The 19,448-nt window shown below is 52.9% G+C and overlaps 1 protein-coding gene across 5 annotated transcripts; it reads left to right on the forward strand.

Annotated features, from left to right (window-relative positions):
* Nucleotides 1-12,818, forward strand: PIANP (PILR alpha associated neural protein). Of its 5 annotated transcripts, none has more exons than XM_086882667.1 (7): nucleotides 1-90; nucleotides 415-573; nucleotides 6,886-6,982; nucleotides 7,095-7,684; nucleotides 7,831-7,912; nucleotides 8,152-8,379; nucleotides 8,530-12,818. In XM_086882667.1, the coding sequence occupies exons 4-7, from the start codon at nucleotides 7,099-7,101 to the stop codon at nucleotides 8,549-8,551; spliced, it is 918 nt and encodes a 305-aa protein (XP_086738793.1). In that variant the 5' UTR covers nucleotides 1-90; nucleotides 415-573; nucleotides 6,886-6,982; nucleotides 7,095-7,098; the 3' UTR covers nucleotides 8,552-12,818. The 5 variants fall into 5 exon arrangements, with proteins under 5 accessions (XP_086738793.1, XP_086738791.1, XP_086738790.1 ...); XM_086882665.1 differs by having other exon boundaries at nucleotides 6,886-6,954; XM_086882664.1 differs by lacking the exon at nucleotides 1-90 and having other exon boundaries at nucleotides 364-573; nucleotides 6,886-6,954.
* The last annotated feature ends 6,630 nt before the right edge of the window (nucleotides 12,819-19,448 follow it).

Consider the following 19,448-nt stretch of genomic DNA (forward strand, 5'->3'; position numbering starts at 1 on the left):
AACCGACGAGACGGGGGAGCGGAGCCGAGCGGAGCGGAGCCGAGCGGAGCCGAGCCGTGCGGGCAGCGGCGGGGAGGCGGCGGGGGGCAGGTCCGGCGGGCTCGGGGCTGCGGGAGCGCGGCGCGGGCGGGCAGGGTGCGAGCGGGAGGAGCCTTCGCGCCCGGCCACCGGGGCAGGGGGCTCCGGGCCGGGGGGACGCGCTGCCCCCGCCCGGCCGCTGCCCTCGCCCGGCCGCCCCGGCGCCCCCCGCGGGCTGCAGAAGGGGCCACGGTGCCGGGCGCGCCCGTGCCAGCAGCCATGGGGTTAACGGGAGGCAGCGAGCGAGAGAGACAGAGACAGAGAGAGAGAAAGAGGGGCTGGACCAGTCCTCGGCAGCTGTTTATTTCAAGGCATCTCTCGCTCCCTCTCCCTCAGCCAAGGCTCAGCCTCAGCAAACCTTCCTCCTCCTCTTCCTCCTCCTCCTCCTCCTCTCCTTCCTTCGTCCTGGCCATGAGAGGCACGGGCAGCAGCAGCTGTGCTCCCCCAGCCCTCTGCTCCGCCGCCCCGGCTGTGCCCCACTCGTCTCCCCGCAAGGTAAGTTCATCCTCTCGGCCCGGGCTTGGGGGACAGAGTGGGGCTGCAGGGGCGGGAGGGAGGGGGGCTGCACGCCCGTCTCCAAGTCCTCTCTCCCCGTCTCCTTCCCTGTGTCCTTTCTTCCCCCTTTCTCTTTTCCCTTTCCCGATCTAGTTGCTCTGTCTCCTTCTAGCCGGCTGTCTCCTTCTTCCCCCCTCCTTTTCCTCCTCTTTTCGTCAGGGGCAGGGGATGCCTGAGGGGCCGGGAGGGAGGGGGCACAGCCGAGGGATCGCTGCCTCTTACCCTCCAGCTCCGGGCTCCATCACAGACCTGTTGTGCTGGAGCGCTGGAGCCTGCGCTGAGGAAGGCGACTTCAGCCAAATTGGCGCAGCTGGAGAAAGGAAACAGAGGGGTCAGTCCCACCTCCTGCCTGGCCAAGGGTGCACCATGCAAGAGAGAGCAATTCAGATGTGGAGACTCAGCACTTGAAGCACTTGGATGCCCGGGAACAGTAGGAAACTGGGAGGCAGAAGATTGTCAGACTCATGACATGTATTGCAGGCAGGCACTAGATGGCAGGGGACCGGCATCCTAGAGTGCTGCTTGGAATGGGGCCACACTCACAGTTCCCAAATGCAGGGAGACTTAAGCTCAGAGGACCATTGATGGGCTTCACACGCCCATTCCCCTGCTATGAAAACGTCCAAATGCAGCATCACCCTTCCGAGCCCTGCATTCTACCCCAGCCTAGGATTGCCATACCCAGCCCATAAGTACTCACCCTGGCAGCCTGGCACTGGAATTCCTATCGGCAAGTCACTGAACGCTGCAGGACCTGCACTGACTCAGGGCGAGCAGTGTCTGCCCCTCTGGGATCCTGCTGGATCCTCCTGGGTGCTGCCACCAACCCTCTCAGCCTCAGACATCAGGTAGAGCAGCCTGACGTGAGCCACTGCATTCCAACTGCCAGCCCCCAAATCCAGCCAGCTTTGGGAGGTGCTGCCCCCAGCCCCAGGCTTAGCAGGAACTCTTTCCCTGGATGGGCTTGGCATCACCACCCCCGGGCACCGGCACTGGGATTCACAGTCCCAGCTGCCAAAACTCCTCCGAGTGCAGCAGAATTGTCTCCCTGGGGCATCTGCTCTGGGATTCCTCCCTTTCCCTATCCCCACCCAGCTGAATACAGCAGGGCATATACATAACCCGTTTTCACTAACACCCGGGGTTCGTGCTTCCTGCTGCCAAACCAGTAATGACTGCATCTCTGCCTCTTGGACCGTGAACTCTGGGGTGTTCATGGCCACTGAGAAAAATACAGGTGTGGTGTGCCCAGGGCATCATGCAGTGGGGAGGTGGGGGGGAAGGGGACTCTCGCTTCCAGTGCCTGAACTCGCTCTGCTCAGTGCTTGGAGATAGCTGCTAGCTAGTTCCGTGGTCCCAGATCACAGTCTCGTATCAGTAGCTGTCACCACAGCCCTTAGTGCCGGCTGGGAGATTAAAAAATGACAGCAAACCTAGCATTCCTTCTCTGCAAGGAGGGCTGGGTCCTCCTCGGGTTTGTTTTGATTTTTTCATCACTATTTCGAGTGGAATCGTTGCAGTGGGGGAGCTGGGCGAAGCAAGGATTTGCATGAAGCTCTCGGTGCTGCGGGGTTGCTAATGGTGAGCGTTATTTCAGCCAGCAGTAAGTTTCATAATCTTGGCCCAGCTCTTGTGAATGTTCCATTTTTCAGGGTCATGAGCCTCTTTACCCTTCTTCCATCCCTTCCCCCTCTCCCCAAACTGGTTGGCAATTTCATTGTTCCAGTGGAATATATCCGTCATGTGAGGTCATCGCTGCATAAGGAGAGGTGATTGATTGCTTAGGTCACTGGGGCCTGTCCCATGCTGGGCTTTGAATGCTGGTTTGGAGACCTTGAACCGGACTGTGTGCTCAAAGGCGAGGCGATGTGGGGTGCAGAGGGGCACGGTGATGCATTCCCGGCAGCTTGAGTTGCCGAGCAAACAGACTGCTGCATTCTGAACTAGCTGGAGCGCTCTGAGAGCAGACAGCTTCATTCCTAGAGGCACAGTATCACAGCAGTCAAGCTCTAGATGTTACAAAAATACAGATAGATCATCATCTGCCAGCTGAGCCAGACAGAATCGGGTGCAACTCTTTTCCCATCCCCGAATGGAAGGAGCCTCTACCCGCTCCTCGCTAACACGGCTTGTGTGCGCTTGGCTTCATCCAACTGCTCTCCAGTCAGAGCTGATCTCGGCTAGGCATTGAGAAAGCTGTGAGATTCTCAGATTTTAAGGCCAGAGGGACCATTTTGATCATCGAGACTGACCTACAGCAGAGCACAGGCCAGAGAATTTCACCAATTTAATTTCCTGTGCCAAGCCCATAACTTCTGATTGAACTGTAGCATCTCTTTTAGGAATACAGCCAGGCAAAGGCTGCAGGCAGTAGGGAACACACCACCTGCCTAGGTGAATTGTGCTGGTGTGTGACCCTCTTTATTAATAGTATTGTTCCTCATTTGAATTTGTCAAACTTCAGCATTTTGTAACAGAAGGTTACAGATTGCACTTGATGCGAGGCAGCTACGGCACACGGCTTGCACCTTGATTCTTTTATTCCTGTGATGCCTTTTTTATTTGGATAGGATTTATCTATGGCATTAAGGTATACAAGAATCCTGAACACGGAGAAGGAGTTATCGTAAGCGAATCCTAGGGCTTTCCTGGGGCACAGTAGTATCTGAACTCCAGAGCTCGGGGTGTCACATTCAGGGTTTAGTCAGAGCTCCCTGCTCTGAGCAGGAGTGCAGCAGGCTCTGCTCCTTAGCCATTAGGTAGGATGTCAATTCCCAGCTGCCCTTGGTGAAACGCTACATATGCTTTGGGGCATGGCTACTGAGATCTGCTCTCTCATGTCCCAGCAGCGGCGGGTCCGTGCTGCAGGAGACTTACAAAGAGGGAGGAAGCACAGATGGGTGTGGGGAACAGCAGCAGGATTCCTGCTTCCAGCCTGCAAATGCATGAGGGCAGCTCCTAACAGATTAGCTCCAGTCTGGAGTGATGGTGGGGTCCATATGCAGTAGCAAAGAACAGTGTAATTCTTACTCGCTGCTTTCGAGCACCAAGATTCACAAACTGAGCTCAATGAAGTGCCCCAGGGAAATAGCTTTGTCATTCACACTCTGTCATCTGTGCATCACAGGTCTGGAACGCTGAGATGAAGGCTCTGTACCTAGAGTGAAAGTATGCAGGTTTCTTGATCAGACTCTGGGAGCAGCCCTGTCCAGTTTTATTGCCATTAGACCTGGGAAACACGTATGAAAGCAAGAGCCTTGCCATGAGGTACTGGTACAGAAATCCAGTCTCCCTGCTCTGGCACACAAAGGCTTCTTGAATGGTATGAGGTGGGATTTATACTCCCAGGTAGTAAGAGCATTGGCATCCCCTCCTCTGCTCTGAAGGTCTACCAGTTTATTCAGGATCCACACTGGGACCTGCATCCAGAGCTGAACGAAGGGCATGTGTTACTCCTGCCCTCCAGCACAGCAGGGTCGGTGCCCAGGACACAATCCCACTGCTGGTGGCTGACCACAGAGTGCCCCAGACATGCTTTGTCTGCTGTTTAATCAATAATCCACAGGGACATTTCAAACATAAACGCTCCAAGCATGGTGGAATCCAGCCCGCACTGCCTGATATTTTCACTGGAGACCATCCTTTGGTCTCACACCTTCCATGCCATGTCCTGCTCCCAGCTGCTCCACAATCAGTCCTGGGTGTGCCAGTGCAGGACACATTCTGTCTCTGGCCACGATCTCATTAACAAACCAGTATCTGTTTATGGAGACCAATCAACTTTGCATCATTCCTGCACTCACCTGGAGCCACCTTTGGAGTGGGGGCATCCAGAATCACCAGCTCTTCACTCTGGGCAGCAGAACCCATGCACAATAGTGTCCTCAGTCCAAGGCTTGCACCCTCATGTATGGGCTGTCTTCTCCTCAGCACCATGTGCACGTGAGGCGGTCGGTGCTGCAGCTCACCCCTCCTCAGCTCATTCCATACTTTATCTGCTCCATAGGGCTGAAATTTAGACTACCGTGTGTGAAAGCCATCCAGGATTTTGCTCTGTAGGGTTTCTTATTCCCAGGTTTTCAACCCTGGATGTCCATAGACCAGGATGTCATTCCCGAAGCTCACAATCTCAGCTCTGAAGAACAGTGATGTCTCCATTATGAGACCTCCCAACAAGCGAGGAGAGCACAGCAACCCCACATTTCTACCCCCAGGCACACTTCTGAGGGTAGAGCCATTGCTGTTAGGAGTGCTAGAGGTTATACGTGCACCATTGCTGTACCACACTTCTCCGTGGGACTGGCACTGAGGTCTACCTGTACCTGGAGAAGGCTGCCCCTGCTGGCATGGCACAGTCCAGCCCCACATCTCTCCTGCTTCCCAATGCAAAACAGCCCCCAGCCCCCGAAGACTTGAGCTGACTGAGAGTGCCGTGCCACAAGTAGGCTCTTCATCCCAGGGAACTGCTGTCCCTGTGGTGAGTCCTAGTCATGGCCCCAGGCACTCCAAGCCACCTTGAAACCTCTCCTGCAACTTGTGTGTGCTCTAGCCTGGGGATTCACACGAGGAGGTCCTCCATGCTTGGAATTCTCTCCCTTTCAAAGTCCAGAATAAATTCTGTCATGGATTTGTGTTGCCAGACATGATCTTCCACGGCATCGTGATCATAATCCAGATGGCCAAGATCTCGCCAGTATCTGGCTTCAGAAGAAACTTGCTCCATTCTGCTGCCTCTCTGCAGAGCTGCATTTTAATACTGAGTCCCCTCCAAGGCTTAGAGGTTCAGGAGCAAAGAACAAAGAAATGCTGAGAATAGCTGCTCTTTTCTCCTCATCTTCGTCTCAGGATCCCTCCAGAGACTGATCTTGCCCCGGAGGGAGGGGCAGGGCACATTAGCCAACAATTCTTTTTTTTCCTGTGAACTTTGTTTAAATATTTAACAGAAGGAAACTAAAAATATCCCCAGTTAATGCAGCAGGAGCTAGATAGCTACTTAGTCTTGGGTGCCCTTCCTCCTGGCCCCTCTTCTCAGGTGTACATCACAGCAAGCCCTGGGCTCTTCCCTCAGGAAGAGGAAGCCTCCCACCGAGGAGGGGCTGCAGTTTTTGTTCGGGGCATGGGGTGCGCAGGGTCGGATGGTGGAAGCCGTGAGGTGCAGCACAGCTGGCTCAGGGCTGGAGGGGCAGGGTTGGCCCCTGCATTGACTCTCTCAGCCAAGCATCCCTGTTTCTCCATCCCGGCAGCCACGGGAGGGCATAATTGTGGGTTGTTGGCATTCACGCTTTCCCCTTCACGATGAAGGAGCAGGCTGAACATCTCGCATGATTTTTTTTTTTTTGTCCTGTGTGTGCGTGCGGCTGCAGAGAGGATCCGGGGTCAGGCACATAAGAGCTCACCGGGGAAGGGCAGGCACGGTGCCGTGCCCAGCCAAGGGAAGGGGTGGGCAGCGTGAAGGGCAGCTGTGCCACCACCAGGCTGGTGCTGGAGAGTGCTGAGCGTCCAGGGCAGAAATCCGGCTGAGAGGACCTGACCTCACTCCGTGCTTTTGTTGCTCAGCCGTGGGAGGTGGGAGAGAAAAAGGAGGAATAGGGGAGAAAGGGAAGTATGGGACAGTGCAGAGGACATTAAGACAAGGAGTGTGGGAAGGTAATTTTGTGTTAGCTAAGAGAAAAGTAAATACTAAATATTTGATAGGCATATTTTTTCTCTTAAATTCTTTAGTGAGGCTGGACTTTTTCTCGCTGATTCACTCTTTCTCAGTCGTCTTGGTTTACCATTCCCGTGCTTCCCCTCTCGCTCCCTCGCTCTGGCACACAATGAAGAGGCTCTTTTTTAATAAATGGATTACACACTCCACACTATAAATAAACACAGGAATTAAGACTCCAACTTGTTCCAGTGATAAGCAAACAAAGATGCTGAATTCCACTCTCGGCCCTCAGACAGGAGAGTCCCTGGGGAAGCTGCGCATGTGCCCGGGCACGTGTGCTCGAGAGATCGCTCCTTGCTTTTGTGAGCATATACTAACGCACGTGTTTTGGGGTGGACTTGGCATCGGGGCGGGGGATGACGATGCACCTCCATGCATGGAGGGCAAGGGAGCAGGAGAGGGTGCACATGTGTGTGCATGGACTCCCCTTATCCTGCCTGCCGGGGCTGGGAGCTCACCTGGGGTGGCAAACGCTGCCCGCAAGGGGAGAGCTGTCACCACTGTGTGAGGGGACACTGACACCCCTCCCTTTTGGTTGCCAGTGAAGAAGATGAGACAAGATCCTGACTGAGCAAAGACACTGTTGCATCTGAGATGGAACCCAGTGCCTGGTAGGTTCACAGCTTCCCACACTGGCAGGTGAGGCGGGAAGAAAACAGGAGTGTGGGTGGTGGCTGCTCCCGGCAGCTTGGCCTTTCAACGGGAGAAATGTTTAGATCAGGCTCTCTTCTTCTTCCCCCCCACCCCACAGCAGGATGCCTCCACTCCTCTCCCGCATCCACTCCCTGCAGCTGTGGCATCTCCTCCTCGTTGTCCTGGCCGTCCCTCCTCCTGGCACATGGTCTCTTCGCTCTCGGGGCCCAGCAGCCCCTCGGCCTCTTTGCACTCGCCGGAACCCCTCGGCCCCACGCTCCATTTGCATCTGGGAAAGGACCTCGCAGCCGGAGCGGGATTCCCGTTCGGATTCCCGTTCGGATTCCCGCTCGGGCCTGCCGCGCCAGCGTGGCCTGCCCGCGCGAGGAGCAGAGCTGCGGCACGTGGTGCGGCTGAGGCGCCAGGCCGCGGGGGCCCGGCCTGCCACCCCCTCCGGGTTCGAGGATGGCATGCCCTCCTCCCAGTACCCCTGGGCCATCGTGTGGGGTCCCACGGTGTCGGATGAGGATGGAGGGGACACAAACTCGGCCAACCCAGGCTTCCCACCGCTGGGATACACCTTTGTCTCGCCGCACGGGATGGCGACGGCGCAGCCCAACTCCCACTCGCTCCTGCACAACGCGGGGCTCAACCTGCGCGAGACCCCAGCCACCCTCCGGCCCTTCTTGTTCGGGCCCCGGGGAGAAGGTAAATCTGCCCTTTGCTTCTTTCAGCCCCGGTCCCCTGCAGGAGCAGCTGCTTCTGCAAAAGTCGTCAGGAACCTCCCCTTTCCCTGCTGCTCTCTGGGGACCGGAGGGAGTGACCATCACAACCCCCACTCCTTTGTCTCACAGGTGTGGATCCCCAGCTGTACGTCACCATCACCATCTCCATAATCATTGTCCTGGTTGCCACTGGAATCATATTCAAGTTCTGGTGAGTGGGGTTTGGGCCAATGGAGGCTCTCACTCCATTGGGCCGGTGTCTACAGGAGGACTGTGGGCTTGGGATCCATTTGTCCCAGGGGTGCAGATCTGGTGCTGCAATCCCTTGCAAGGTTTGGCACTCAGCCACGCTGGGCTCTAATGCTGAGTGTAGCAGGGTCCATCCCACAAACCTCTCTGTCATCAAGGGCTGGGGCTTGTCTCTTTCCTCACACCTTGCTCTCTCCACAGCTGGGACCGAAATCAGAAACGCCGGCGTCACTCGGGGCAGCAGAGCAGTGGGAGGCAGCAAGAGAGCCAGCAGCCCCTCACAGACCTCTCCCCCACCACCGTCAGCATCCTGGGGCCCTATGGAGACCCCCTGACCCCCACACCTGAGGCAGAGGAGTCCAGGCAGGGCCAGGAGGGTGCAGAGAAGCTGGGTGGCCATGGGAAGAATGCAGCCTTCCAGCTCAACCGGTGAGTGGCTAGTGAGCTGGGGCAGGAGGGGCTGGCAGGGGACACAGGGACAGGCACAGTGAGGCAGGGTAAAGGTGACATTGGCTAGCGGGAGTCAGGGGTTGGGGCAGTGTAAGCACTAATTAATTTCCAATTCCCTCTTTCCCCCAGAATCCCACTGGTGAACCTGTGAAGCTCCCAGGAGAGGCTGAGCCGGCTCCCCCACCCTCCTGTCACAGCTGGCGAGTGCGGACTCTCGCCACCTCTGCTACCCCAGGAAAAAAACAACCTCCTTGTGCCACGGCCCACCACCACCATTATTAACTAACCGCACCGGGATGTGCCTGGGCAAATGGACGAGCTGGGCCTCCTCAGCCTCCTGCTGGGGGAAGGTTGGGGACCCGCCCTGCCTACGCAGGACAGGGTGACCAGAGAGCAGAATGGTGGGAGGGAACCACAGCTGGTGGTGGTGTGATATCTTGACCTCCCCAGCCCCTCTTCTAGCATATGTGCACAGACACACTTGGATCTCCATGACTCTCTCACCAGTGCATGCCTGACATTGGGGGTAGGCAAGGTGGAAAGGCATACCCCTGTCCCCGTGGGCCCTCACCCTCCGTGTGTCCCTTCCCATGTTGTGTGCTTTGCAGTGAACGTCTGGAGTTCAGTGGCTGCAGGATTGCCCGCCAGGTGACTCGGATGGTGGCAACTTTGTCTGTTCCTGAGACCCGAGAGTCCCAAGGGTGGGTGAAGCTTGGGCAGAAGAGGCTCACTGAGCACCTGGGCCCTCTCAACAACCCATTTCCTTGAAGGAAACATTATCTTCCCCCTAGACAGAAGATATTCACATCTTTCCAGTTTCTTTCTGCCTAACATTCCTTTGGGATTTTTTCTCTTCAGCTTATATTTTTCTTCCTCTCTCCGTCCACAGTTTTTTCCCCTCAGTTCCCACCCCCATGCCACTTCTCCTGCCAGTTAAAGTTGGAAAAGATTCCTCTAGCTTTCCAAATGTTTTGATATATTGAAAGCCTCCTTGCTGTCCCTCTCCACCCCTTCAGCCTCCTTCAGCAAGGTTTTTCTGAATAACACCAGTCTATGAATAATATGAGTAACACCTTTCCAGAGGTGAAGCCCTCTGCTCACCGTGTTATTTAGCAAGTGTCCTGTACACAGCTAAAGTGTGGAATGCAGACATTGCTGGGCATGAGGAACTTGAATTTTTCTGAGCTCTGAAAGAGATTTGCTTTCAGATAATCCTTGCACAGGCAACGAGGCAGCAGACAGGACTCTGCGCTTGGGATGACCAGGAGCAATTTAGAGTTGATCTTGGCAACATTGGAAGGGTTGCCACGTCCTGCTGGTAGGTCTCTCCTGGATTGCAAGGTGACTGGAAGCCCACAAAGCAGTGCTCACCAAGGGCATGAGAGAGAGGTGTCTGGGCTCCCAGGTGAAGCTTCATTCAGTTCCCCAGCTGGTCAGAAACTGAAAGCAATGGCACAGGTATCTGTCCCGATTGGTTGCCTGTGCATATCCTTCGGAGCTGTGGTGGTCTATGGGGCTGGCAGCCACACTGTCACTTCCCTGTGTGAGCAAGATCCGTGCATCTCCACCTCTTCAGAGGCATGGACTCATGGGTGTCACTTTGAGGACGTGTGAGATGGAAAATTTCAGCTTAATGACAATAGTTCCTCTTAGCTTTTATGGACACCTTCAAATTAATTAAAACCCCACACTGACAAAAGGTGAAAAGATGCACATTTAGATCAGGTTGCCCCTACAGTGTACAAACACCTTCAGCTGCTGGGCTGATGTGGCCAGAGGCAGGAAAATCACCCACAATTTGAAGGCCCTAATTCACCATACAAGGTCTCTGACGAAAGTCATCTTGGAGAGAGGGAAGTGGCCTTTCATCCTTTATCTCTGCATTAAAAGCCTGTTCTTTATAGGACAAAGCACAGGGAATTTCATAAGAGGCCTGGTTCTGCCTGTTTACCCAGCTGAACCATTAGGTGTTCTCGGGTCCCTTCTGACTCACTGTGAAGGGCATTTAAATGAGAGTGTAAATTACAATAAGCTTCCCAAAAACAGTAGAGATTTGGAGAAAATGACAGGTCAAATAAAATTACTGGCTTATTAAAAGCACAGAGTGGCTGAAAGATGTAGGTGGAAAAGGACTCTGGAGATCTCTAGTCTAAGCACAGGTTGAGTCTGTGCTTACAGCAGGGGATATTAGTGCTTTACCGTAGATCGATCTGTTACTGAGCCTGTTCCTATTTAGGATCCATGCAAGGATTTGGTGGACATTTAAGCTGCAGATGGACAGGGAAGGACCAAGCGGCAGTTCCTGCTTGCTGCCCCATTTATTGCTGCCCCTGTTCCCCCTCTCCCTGACACCTCCCTGCTGGGGAAGGACATCTGCAGGAGGCTGCACTGATGATTGCTGGCAATTTACAATACCTTGAACTGGCTGAAGTAATCTTCCAGACCAGATTAATTAGATTGTTCTTTGATCAACAGCATTTGTTGAAACAAGGCCAGAGTTTAGACTCTTCTACTTCAATGGCTGTCCTTGGACTTTCTCTTTCCACATGCTGCATGGAGAGAAGGTTTGTAAGAAAGTGGCAGGGGTCCGCAGGAAGCATAGTGATAATATTTTCCAGCACTTGATGTGGGGAAGCCCTGTGCTCTCCTGGGAAGGCTTTTGTAAATTTGGCAAACAAAACAGATTTTGGTTTAGGGTTTTTTCCTCCCCCTTTTACATGTCTCTGGTTTTGGTAAAAGTATCTCTGGGGAGTCAAGCCTTTCATGGATACTGTGGAAAGGGGAAAGCTGGTGAAGCTGTGTAGAAAAAACTTACAACAACAGAGGCTTGGGTATAATGAATATCTTTTCTAAGAACAATTTTCCTAGCCAAATACATTTTTATGATAGTCATTCAATCTCTCACACAAAACAGGTTAGATACAGGGAAACAACTTCATTGTCCTGCCCAAACATTCATTGCTGTGCTTTGTCCCTGGAACAAAACACTCAGAACGCATGTGGACACACAAGCTTCTTCCAGTCAATAAATAAATCGCATTGGATCTGTTTTCTCCATGACTGGAGCCTTATAAACCATCTTCCCCTACACAGACTGGAGTCAGAGCATGCCTGAGGTCTCTACCCTGGCCCAGGGTAATATTTTGTAGCATGTGCACTTGGATGGGTTGACAGCACTGAGTACCAAGCCAGGGCAGAGGACAGCACCTTCTTAGTCACAGCCCATCAGGTTTCCCTGTCTTCTAGGTGAATGGAGGTGAAAGATTTTTGCTTCTTTCCATTAGAAATGGAAAGGCTTTTTCTTTCCATGAGAGAGAAGAGTGTGCAGGGAGACCAACTGGAAGTGTTCATAATCTTGGGTTAATTCTGCCCAACATCTCTATGCTATTTAAAGGGACCATCTAGGTGGGCCGAGTGAGATGAAGTAACTGTGTCTCTGCTGAGCTCCTGGAGAGCCCTGGCTTTTTGAACACAAGGGTGATCTCTCTGTGAGCACAGTGAAAGGGAGGGAAGTTCCTGCTTTGAAGTAGGAACTGGAGTCTTCTTCTCTTTACCCAAGAGAGTGGTATGACCACAAGGCTAAATCCTGCTTGGGCTTTGCCATCTGGTTGGTTGCAACTGGTGGGCAGCAAGCAGACTTCTGGTGTGTGCTTCCACACCTCTCCTCCAGTCCAGTTTCCTGGGACTCACATCCAGCATCCCAAAATTCAGAGAGGGCTATCTACCTCTTCCTCAATGGCACCCAAGTGCCCTTGCAAATCTGGTCCCTTCATTTCTCACTCCAGTTCCCAATGAAGAAAAATATTCAGAAAGGAGTGGTTTGTTCACTTCCTGCAAGTTCTCAAACAGGACCACGTTGAGACTGTTCTGAATTAAACCGTGGTTTTGTTTTTTCACTCTGACAAACCACATCTGTGGCACAGCCTTAGAGCTGAGACCTGCAGCACAAAAATCCTGAGTCAAACTCCAGCTCCCCAGCTGCAACCCTGCTAACGTCCCACTGTAGTCCTGGCCTTACCCTGGCAGGACCATAGAGAGAGAGGCCCCTTCCTTCACCAACTGCTGGCTCTCTACTCCTCTTTTCCTGTTGTTTTCCCTCTCCCACTGTTTCCCCTCTTCCCACTCTTGTCCTGTACCATGGTCTCCCTCCTGGTTCTCTCTCCCTTCCTATTGTTTCGCTCTCCCTACTCCTCTCTTGCTCTCCCTTTGCCACTCGGTCTCGTTCTGCCGCGGCTTCCATCCTCCCCTCCAGCCTCCCTCCTGCTCCTCTGCTCAGTCTCGCTCTTCCCCCTCCCCTGCCCTTGTGCGCTGTGATATATATTTTTGTAGGATTTCTCTTCTCCTTGTGGTGAAATACTCAAATCTTGTGGGATGTTAGTTTCAACATTTTTAAATAAAACTTTGCAAAATATTGAAAACAGACCTCTTGCTTCTGTGGAAGGTGTCACACTGGAAAAGTCAGGGTGGAATGAGAGGGACTGCACCCTGGGCAGACCACTTTGGGATGGGGGTTCAGGCTGTTGGCATCCCACATTCTCTTTTTGGGAGTAGAGGGGGCAATTTGGCCCCGTGTCCATCTTACCTTGGTCTCTGCCGACCAAAGGGGCCCTTTGACCACCCTCACACATTTCCATGGGAGGTGGCTCCTGGTGGAGGAGAAGCCCTTCTTCACCCACTTCCCCAGCCAAAGCTGCTGTCCTGCCTCTGGAGCTGCTGCCTGCCAGGCACGCTCCGGGGCTGCCTGTCACGCTGGGGGCCAGCCTGTCCTGGAGAGGTGACAGGAGCCGAGGGGAAGGGAGGGACATGGAGCGTTGCAGGCGCAGAAGCCTCCCTCACTTTGTTCCCCGCGGCTGCCTCCGCAATTTCTATTTACAGCCCTGCTGCCTCCCCTCCTGGCCACAGTGCTGCTGCTGTTGCTGGTTTCCAGGGCTGCTCTGTAATTAAGCATCCTTGTCTCCTGCAACTCCTCCACTTCACAAGCCCAGCGGCAATCGGGGCTGGGGGCGCACCAGGCTTGATGGCCACTCCAAAGGGCTGCTCCCTGGCAATGGTCGGAAGACTGCTGGGGATGGGGATGATTCCCAGCCCCTACTCCCTCTGCCCTGAATCCTTTGGGTATTGGAGCTGTCCCTGATCCTCTGCTTTGTTGGAGGAAGGAGCAGGCTTTGCAGACCAGACCTGACCTCAGACTCTAGGGTTTTTGCCCATGGGAAGGACCCTTCCTGTTGCAGGGCCAGGCCCCTCCACATGGCATCCTGTGCCCTGGACAGGATCTCTTTGGGCTGATGTGCCCTGGACAGGATCTCTTTGGGCTGAGGTGCCCTGGGCAGGATTTCTGTGGGTTGGTGGTGGCCCCAGGCCCATCAGAGAGCAGACATACTCCTGTGGTGGCTGTCCCGGGGTACAGACACACAAAAGGCTGAACAGCACCTCTTCCGCCCCTGTGCTGAGTGTGGGAGGGCAGAGACTTTCAGCCCTGTTGCTTTAGGTGGAAGATCATCTCCAGTCAACAGCTTTGGGGCTGGGCAAGCCAGAGAGACTTGACAGAGGTGGCAACAGGTTCTCATTTTGCTGACATTACACTCATGTACTCATTGGTGAGGTGAGATGTTTTGCACAAACCTCATCTGCTTCCAGCCAGAGCTTCAGCCCTTCCTGCTGACTTCTCTCTGTCATCAGATGCTTTTCCTCTGGTGCCCTCTCTGCACAGGCTGGGGCTGCAGACACTCAGCCAAATATACCCTTTTTCACCAGGACTCACTCACTCTGACTCACAGGAGAAGCTCCACAAGCTACCCCTCATTCTTGTGGCTTCCTGAAACACTGACTCCCTGGTCTAGTTCCCTCCCCTCTCATCACCACTCCCCACTACATCACTTTTACCCCCCTGCCCATGTTGACTTCACACCCTTCCAGTCTGGTCCTAGCCCTGTCTCCTTTTCCAGCATCTCCATTCCTTTCCAGTTTACAGCCTTGCCTCCTTCCCTAGCATCTCCCCCACATCCTGTTCTCCAGCAGGGAGCTAGCACAGGGAGTTGCATTCTGAACGAGGACAGCAGAGATGGGAGGAATGAATGCAATCATTTAAATCAAAGAAGAATATACAAAACCTGTACAATGACTTCAAGACACATAAAAATCACCCTAATGAGTGGTCAAAAAACAAGCATGAGGTGTTGCTGACCTCTGTGATTACCTGGGAAAGAAAGTAGTTCAGAAAAACATTTTGAAAACATCTCCAAAATCTGGGATTCCCTCCAACTGAATGCCTTCTGTAACCTGCTATAAATTATCCCATGACAGGAAAAAAATCAGGCAACTATCAGCTGGAAGAGTCTGTATTGCAGGCATGTGGCAGCAACCAACAACACTTGCTTACCTCCCCTGCTCAGGGACCTTCTCCAGAGCTGGAAGTTAGGACTTCATGTGCTCTGGCTCTGCCCTCCTCCCCAGGCCTGTGCTGCTGGATATCATTCCTTTGTTCTCCTTTGCAGTGCACCTTGCGAGAGAGCCATCCCGACACTGTGGGCACGAGGGGAGTGGTGGGAAAGCACCTGTGGAGCTGTGGGCATCCCTGTGCTCCTCAAGGAGGGTGTGGAGCGGGCATGGCAGCACAGAAAAGCTGTGCTAACTCAAATGTGGAGCCTTTGTGCAGGGGGACTCGAGTGCTTCAATCACAGGTAGCTCTGCACTCTACTAAAGGGACCTGGCTCTGTGGATGGCCATTTAATTAGGAGAAATGCACAACTTGAAACTGCCATAAAGAGTCGCCCTGAAACAAGCAACCTCTCATTTCAGCATCATGTAAAAGAGTTGAGTAGTTCCCTTGGTTCATTCCTGCTTTGATCCTTAGAGGCAGAATTGAATCTTTATTGAGGGCTGCTGTGTCTCCGAGTGCACATTGCACTCAGTGAATAATAGGCCATTCAGTGACGCATTCCACATTGATCCAAAGCCCAGTTTTCTCTGGGAGTGACCAGAATACAAGCAAAACCATCTTCAGCCTCAGATCAATCCTCACAAGGGATATGGCAGGGAAGCAAATGCCAGTCTCTGCTCCAGGGCCCTGTCCTGCCTCTCTGTGGTTTCTAGTTAGCGTTCAAGTGGCAGGAGAGCAGACGCTCTAGGGCAGCCAGTCTCGTTTGAAGCTCAGACTTTGTCGACAGCTGGACATACCACAAGGGTTGAACAAGCAAGCAAACAAACAAGCCTGGGGTGACTTGTTTTCTATCAGAGGAACATGGTGTGGTGCCTACAGCAGGCACTGGTCAAATCTGAGTTACAGCCTGGCCTGGCTAGGGAGCCAGTTGGTTTCCTTGTTAGTTTGCCTATGAAAGGATGCACCAGAATCACAGGCATCGTGATTCTCTCAGGTGCTCTCTAAGCCTTGGTAAAGTGACACCCACTGCAGAAGCTTTCTGAGCTCTTCTCAAACCAAAGGGCAGTCGGTGGTGGGTGTCTCTGCTGTGCCAGGGGAGACAATCTAGCCAGGTTAAGACACAGTTTTGCCTGAATGAGTTCATTCACCAAAACATGAATGAAGTGGTTAAACACACCTACAGTGGAGGTTTGTGCCCATCTTATTATGTTGATTCAGACACATTTGGCAATACCAGGATGAGTTATCTAAGCCTGAAGTGGTTTCTCTCCCATGCTTTTTCTGCTTTGCCAATTCCTTTCTTATGTGACACATTACACAAATCACAAACATCACACAAATGAGATCCGACGCTCTGTGTACCCTGCGTTGGCTGGATACACAGCAGGAACCCTAAGAGGTTTCCTTATAATGAGATTTCTCTTATGCCAAGCATCAGGGCCTCTATGACAAAACTGAAGACCAAATATATTGTCCTGGATAAATGTGGGTTTCTTGTATCTACTCACACTGGCCAGCTTACATGTAGCTCCGTATGCACTGCAGTAATTCTCAGCACAGGATATGGGGAAAGGACAAATTATCCCCTTGTACCTGCACGTTAGAGGAGGGCTGGGACAAAAGAATAACACTGCCTCTTCCAGGGTTTTGGTGACAGTTCTTTGTTGATACCCAGGCAGTCCTGCAGAGAGAAACAAGTTGCCTAACTAAAATATAAGGAGCTGAGGCTGTCAAGCAAAGGCCTAAAGAGAGGTATGAGGGAGCAGGAATATGAAGGTGGACAGGAAAAGGCAGGGTGAGGAGAGAGTGGGCAGAACCAGAAATTGTGGTTGGGATTAAATGATGGGGCTGGAAGGAGAAGTAGGATGAAAGGCAGGGAACAGAATAGAAATTTAGAGCTAGGGGGCATTAAAAGCATTGCGTAAATGAAGACAAGGTGGGTGAAGCAGGGCTCTGGGAGCTCACTGGGACCAGGATTATGTCAGAAGTGAAGCCCCAGTTTAGCCTGAGCACTTACTCAGTTCTCCTGATCCTTCCAGCTGTTTCAGGAGCAGCAGTTGAATCCTCCCCTGCCTGCCTGCCTCCTGGGGAGGGGAGGAAAGGGAAAGCACATGCTCATGGGTCATCCCTCAGAACTCAGCCTCATTGCTGCAGTGCTGACCCAACCCATGTGTGAGAGCTGCAGGACTGTCAAAAAATGTAGGTCAGGGGCTGAAAGTCCCTTTTGCAGGTTTAAAGGTCTCAGCCCTCTGATGTTTGCTCCAAAGGATGATACATTCCCACTTAAGGGACGTTGTTCCCTTTTCTTCCTTCCTTATCTATGTTAGTTGTCTGGCCATCATTTTCCAGGAGCTGAGAAGTGTCCACTTCATGTAACCTACAGAGGCACCAAGAACTGAGCCATAGGGATCGTGCTCTGAACACCCACACCACCGATACCACCAAAAATGAGGCTGTCAGAGTCTGCTCTTGTGCTCCCAGAGCCAGTCTTTTGGCCTCTAGCCTTTACCACTAAAGGGCAAGGACAGAACCACCTGGAACAGGTACTGGAGCAGTGCCTGGTGAGGGAAGAGTCCCTCAGACCTGGGAATGTATGCACTGGAAAGCCCAGAAAGAATGATGCATGAAGAAAGCGCTTAGGAAAGTTGAAGCCAAGGATGCAAATGTGAAGGAAGGAGTGAGTAGTGGTATGAAACAGCGAGCATCATCCTCTGCACCAGAAGGGCCTGCTGGAAAAGAAGTGCAGGATAACCTGACTCCAAGATTCTATCAGGATGGTGAATGAAGGAAGAAGCTGGTGTTTCACAACTTCTGAGCTTACTTTGCATCCTGGGTGGTTGCTGCCATTTGTTTTCTTCTTTGGTGATAATTGTACGTCGTTTCTCTGCACGGTTCACTGCACAAATGATTTCACATACCCGCCCGAGCTGTGCTTTATTGTACTTTGTTTAAATATGCAAAATTGTATGCAACTCCATGTGACGTCTTATGCAAATTGCTTCTTGTGTTACTGTGCATATTTGAAATTAATTTGAGTATGATCACAGCCCTGACTCTGAAGCCATTGTTTAGACTGAGCGCTCACCCAGCTCCCCTGATCCTTCCAGTTATCTCAGGAGCAGCAGCCTGAGCCTCCCCCGCCTGCCTCAGCCTTGATCCACCAGCAACGTGCACTGGAGGTGACACAGCTTAGATGAAGGTCATGTTCCAGGCCTCTGCTGAGTTTGCCAGTTAGTGCAGCCAGAAACTGAGTATTTAATGGGGAAGCTGGAGCACCAGCCTCATGTCTCAGAAGGGTCTGCAGACATGCACTCATGGGGAGCAAATTTTAATCCCTGCAGGGGCAGGCTAGACTCTGGACAAGGACATGCCATCCAGTGGTTCAACAGCTCACCAAGATTACCAAAGGCATCTAGGCTTAGAAGAAAGCACTGGTTTCGCAATGTCAGGAATTAGAGATGTTTCATGGAGAAGCTTGTTAACAATCTGCCCTTTCTGGCAGTGGATCTACAGATATAAGGCAAATGCTTTACACACAGGTGTTCCGTATTTTTAAAAAGATCAGATTCCATTAAAGACATCTACTAAACACACCAGCCATAACACAGGCAGCAATATATTGTCTACGCTAATCTCTGAGCACATTCAAGCCATTTCAGCAACACTCTTCATGCTAATTTTCCCTTTTCTCCTCTTCTTGGTTATGAGTCAGCAGCTAGGCTTGAAACCCCTAACCTTCATCACTGAGGCACGATGTAGACGTCACTCTGGAAAGGCCTTAATCATCTGTTAAAGAACAGAAAAGAGACAGTCAGCCACCGAGTTTGCTGTTACTCCCGTTTTATCCCTGGCTCCTATAATCCACTGCAATCCAGCAGTGAAGTGTTTCAGGCGAGGATTTCTGCGTTGGGCAGTTGTGTGCAGGTGGGTGCCGGGAGGCTGGAGCTGTGTGCCACATCCCAGGGCTGCTGGTGTCCAGGGCTGCTGGTGTCCAGGGCTGGCAGCAGAAAGGAGTGAGGCAGGCGATGCTCCCAGGCAGGTGCAGCTGGTTCACTGCAGCACCCAGCCTGAGGCTGCCCTGGGAGAGCTGCTGTCATCTTTCCCCTTGACAGACGCTCCTGGGGCATCCCCATGTCTCATCCCTTTTCGCTATCCTGTGCCAAGGTGATCTCTGGGAAAGGCGTGATGGATGGACCCTGGCCACTAACCAGTACCCAGGATGGGCACTAAGCCAGTGGGGGAGCTGGTCTTAAAGCCCCTGGGTGCCCAGCTCACTCCCCCTGGGCTGCAGCGTGGAGGAGCCCTCTTCTGCTCATCAGAAATCCTCTCAGATCTGCAAGACACCCAACCATCACCTGAAGCAACTGGACTTGGGCCTGCCTGTCACACACTGTCCCCTCCAATTTCCATGCTGAGCTCTCTGCACGCTGGAGGCAGGAGGACACACATCCTGCACTCCCTGGGTAATTACAGCCCTACAGCACTCTGCAGTATCCCCAGGACACCATCCACAACCCCACACAGCCCCACTTCCAGGCCAGCCCCAGGCACCCAGCTTGGCTTGAGCTGCTTTGAGGACAAAGTCGTTACGAAAATGTCCTGCGTTTGCATAAGAAGAGAGGACTGGCAGAGACCTCCTGGCCTGTGGCAAACAGCCCCATTGCATCCT

Source organism: Cyanistes caeruleus, chromosome 3 (genome assembly GCF_971803275.1).
Source record: "Cyanistes caeruleus chromosome 3, bCyaCae1.hap1.1, whole genome shotgun sequence".
Classification (NCBI taxonomy): Eukaryota; Metazoa; Chordata; class Aves; order Passeriformes; family Paridae; genus Cyanistes; species Cyanistes caeruleus.

Coding starts and splice junctions, on each gene's coding strand:
- PIANP (XM_086882665.1), top strand. Junction 7,913..8,151: donor GGAATCATATTCAAGTTCTG/GTGAGTGGGGTT, acceptor CTCTCTCCACAG/CTGGGACCGAAATCAGAAAC. Junction 8,380..8,529: donor GCAGCCTTCCAGCTCAACCG/GTGAGTGGCTAG, acceptor TCTTTCCCCCAG/AATCCCACTGGTGAACCTGT.